The 3,971-nt window shown below is 30.6% G+C and overlaps 1 protein-coding gene across 2 annotated transcripts in view; it reads left to right on the top strand.

Moving 5' to 3' along the window:
• Positions 1-3,971, top strand: part of CHMP2B (charged multivesicular body protein 2B) — a 29,044-nt gene that overhangs the window by 16,686 nt on the left and 8,387 nt on the right. For both annotated transcript variants that reach the window (XM_008572367.1, XM_008572365.1), the window contains exon 2: positions 892-983. In XM_008572367.1, the coding sequence (XP_008570589.1) occupies positions 892-983 (92 nt within the window). The remainder of the gene's footprint in view (positions 1-891; positions 984-3,971) is intronic.

Here is a 3,971-nt window from a genome sequence, read left to right as displayed (position 1 = left end):
AACGCCGAGGGTTGCGATCCCATTGCCAGTCCCGGTCCGGTACGGGCGTGACACTGAGGGTTGCGATCCGTTGCCGGACACGAAAAAAGACAAAAAGGAAAAAAAACAAAAAAGAAATCACTATTTAGTAACAGCTAACCCAAATTACAGTCCATCAGGCCTAAAGTAATAGTTCAATTCTTCAAAAGGTAGTTCTAAAAGAATCCAGATAAGTTGAGATAAATTAGAAAGACTGTGATTGAATAGACACTTACAGTATATCAGGGCATTTTGTATGCTATTTACTCCTTAAAATAATCACTGTTTTATAAATAAGAAACCTGAGATTTACAGTGTTAACTAACTATTCCAAGATATGATTATATAATGATCAAGTAACGGAGAAGATGGGATTCAAATCCAGATCTGCCTCTTTGTAAGGTCTGCTGTTTCATTCTGTTATGACTTACTGTAGGGGGGAAAAAGATTTGATAAATACATGACCTGCCCTCCTTCCTGAAATTTTATATAGCATTGGAGTAAGAAGAGATGAAAAGGTTATATGTTTGTGTGTGTGTGTATGTGTGTGACATATACATAAAACATTGTACTTGTATGCTAATCATTTCTCTAAGGGAATATTTTATGGTGATTTAATTTATACTTTTGGTTAAACCTCAGACTGTAGCGTATTTACACTCATTGTTAGTCAATTCTTTTATAATCAATATTTATAATACAAATTTTAATATTTGACTAATTTTTTTAGTATGCTAAATTGAAAGAAAAAAATTAACATCTAGTAAATCTAGGTTTCTTCTTTTTATTGTGGTCTCTGAGTTTCGTATTTTAAACAGTATTGAAGAAAATTTTACAACCCATAAATTTAGGTTTCTTTTGTGATTCTCATAGATGTGATAAAGGAACAGAATCGAGAGTTACGAGGTACACAAAGAGCTATAATCAGAGATCGAGCAGCTTTAGAGAAACAAGAAAAACAGCTGGTAAGTAGAACATTAAATTTCAGTTTAACTTTTCAAACAAATTTGGAAATTAGTGTTGGAATAATTAGGTAGCTAGGAAAAAGGCACATGGCAGGTGGTAAGTGATTTACTTGACTGAGAAATGGCATTTAGTGCCTTCCTGCATTTTCTGCTTACCTTTGTTTATTGTGTCATTCTGCTGATTATAGAATCAAGTTATTCTTCAGTTTGTGAAAGTCGTGAATGCCTAGGAAGAAATATTGCTCAAAACAGAACCACCTTATTCTTAGTTAACAGCAGAGATAAAATAGTCATGGAAAACAAGAGAGGGTTACAAAAAAAAATTATGTTAACTTGTAAATGCCTTACTTGATATTTTAAAGATTATTGAGTCTGTGATAATGAATATACTTTTTTTTTTTTTTAAATAGACTGGTCTGGCTCATCTTTAAATAATTTTTGTGCTGTGTTCTTAAACATACATTGTGGCAAGTCTTTTAAACAAAACTCAGCTTTATTGAGGTATAAATGACATGAGACAAATTATACACATTTAAAGTATACAATTTGATACATTTTGACATATGTATAAATTCGCCAAACCGTTGCTACAGTCAAAGTAATGAATATGTTTATCATCCGCAAAAGTTTCCTCATGCCCTTTGGAATCCCTCCTACTCACCCCTCCTTGCCTGTCTCCCTTCTCCCCAGTGAGGAAAATACTGTCACTGTAAATTAATTTACATTTCTAAAATTTTATGTAAGTGGACTCATATAATATGAACTCTTTTTTAATATGGCTATTTTAACTCACATAATTATTCTGAGGTTAATCAATGTTGTTACATGTACCAGTATTAATTACTTTTTATTGATGAGTGTTATTCCATTGTTTGAGTGTTTCTCAGTTTATTTATTCATTTGCCAACCCACGGACATTTGGGTTGTTTCGCATTTTGGTTATTTTGAGTGAAGTTGCTATAAAAATTCAAGTGTAGTCTTCGTGTGAACATATGTTTTCGTTTCTCTTGGGTATATTCCTAAGTGGATTGTTGGGTCATAAGGTAAATAAATATATGTTTAACTGTATAAGAAAATGCTAAATGATCTGCAAAGTGGCTGTATTGTTTTTCTCTTTCCACTAGCAACATATGAGAGTTACAGTTGTTCCATATACTTGGAGTTGACAGTCTTTAATTTTAGGCATTCTAGTGGATATGTAGTAGATTGTCATTTTAAATTGCATTTCCCTAATCACTCGTGATGTTGAACATCTTTTTATGCACGTATTTGCCATCTATGTATCTTTTTTGCCAAAATATCTATTCAAATATTTCACCCAATTTTTTCAATCGAGTAGTTTTATTATTTATTTGTAATAATTCCTTATATATTTTGGAAATAAGTGCTTTATTAAGTATATGTTTTATAAATACTCTCTTCCAGTTCTAAGCCTTGTCTTTTATTTTCTTAAGTATCTTTTGAGGAACAAAAGTTTGTTTTCCTTTATTTTGATCAGTACAATTATTATTCTTTTCTTCTGTGTTTAGTACTTTTAGTGTCCTATCTGAGAAATCTTTGCCTAACCCAAAGTCACTAATATTTTCTCTTCTGTTTTCTTCTAGAAACATTACAGTTTTAGTTCTTAAATTTCAAACTATGAATCATATTGACTTAAGTTTTAGTATGGTGTCAGGTAAGGGTAGAGATTCACTTTCTGCATATGGAAATTCAGTTGTTCCAACATAACTTGTTGCTAATATCTTTCCCTTGTCATCTTTGTGGAAAATCAGTTGTCCAAATATTTGTGATCATCTTCCTGGGCTCTATTGTATTCCATTGATTTATATAATTATTCTTAAGCCAATACTATGCTGTTTTATTACTATAGCTTTATAGTAAGTCTTAAAGTTAGGTACTGCTAATCCTTAGAATAAACTTCTCAATTTCTACAAAAAAAGAAGATCAGATTTTGACCGGGATTATATTGAGTATGTAAACCAATTTGGGAAGATTTAGCATCTTAATATTAAGTCTTCTGATTCATGAACATATCTCTCTTCATTTGTTTAGATATTTAATTTTTCTCAGCAGTGTTTTGTACTTGTAAATATACAGGTCTTGCACTTCTTTTGTCAAATTTATCTCTAAGTGTTTCATATTTTTGATACTAAATGATATTTTAAGAACAAATTCAATTTCTGATTTTTTGCTAGTATATAAAGATATATTAAATTTTTGTATATTCATCTTGAATCTTGTAACCTTCCTAAACTCACTCTTATACCCTTTTTGTAGATTCCATGAGATGTCTACACAGATAGTCATATCAATGTGAATAAATAAAACTTCATATCTCTTTATTTCCAATCTTGAAACCTTTTCATTTTCTTTTCCTTTTCTTACATGACTTTCTTACACTGGCTAAAACTTCTCGTACAATATTGAGTAGAAGTGGTGAGAGCAGACATCCTTATCTTTTAACTTATCGTAGGGGAAAAGACATTCAGTCTTTCATGATTAAGTATGATTAATTATTGGCTTTTTATAGATTGAAGAAGTTCCATTTTATCTAGTTTGTTAAGAGTTTTTATCAGAAATGAATTTTGCCAAATGTTTTGTTTGTTTATTTGCTTGGTATTTTTTGCATGTGTTGAAATGATTGTATAGTTTCTGTTAACATAGTGAATTACATTGATCGATTTTCAAAAAAAAACCAGTGTTTTGTTCCTAGCATATACACTGCTTGGCACTGATGTATTTTTTTTTTTAATGTGTTTTCAATTTGCTGAAGTTTTGTTAAGAATATTTGTATCTGTGTTTATGAAAGATCTTGATTTGTAGTTTCACATTTTTGTAGTGTTTATATTTGATTTTTGTATTAGGGTAATAATGCTGACCTCATAGCATGAGTTGGCAGGTGTCCCTAACTTTTTTCATTACTGGAAGGCTTTGTATATTTCTTCCTTCAATGTTTGATAGGATTCATCAGTAAGTCATCTTTGAATG

Source organism: Galeopterus variegatus, unplaced genomic scaffold (genome assembly GCF_000696425.1).
Source record: "Galeopterus variegatus unplaced genomic scaffold, G_variegatus-3.0.2 Scaffold775, whole genome shotgun sequence".
Lineage (NCBI taxonomy): Eukaryota > Metazoa > Chordata > Mammalia > Dermoptera > Cynocephalidae > Galeopterus > Galeopterus variegatus.
The sequence above is the reverse complement of the archived record's forward strand: the minus strand, read 5'-3'. Positions and strand labels throughout refer to the sequence as shown.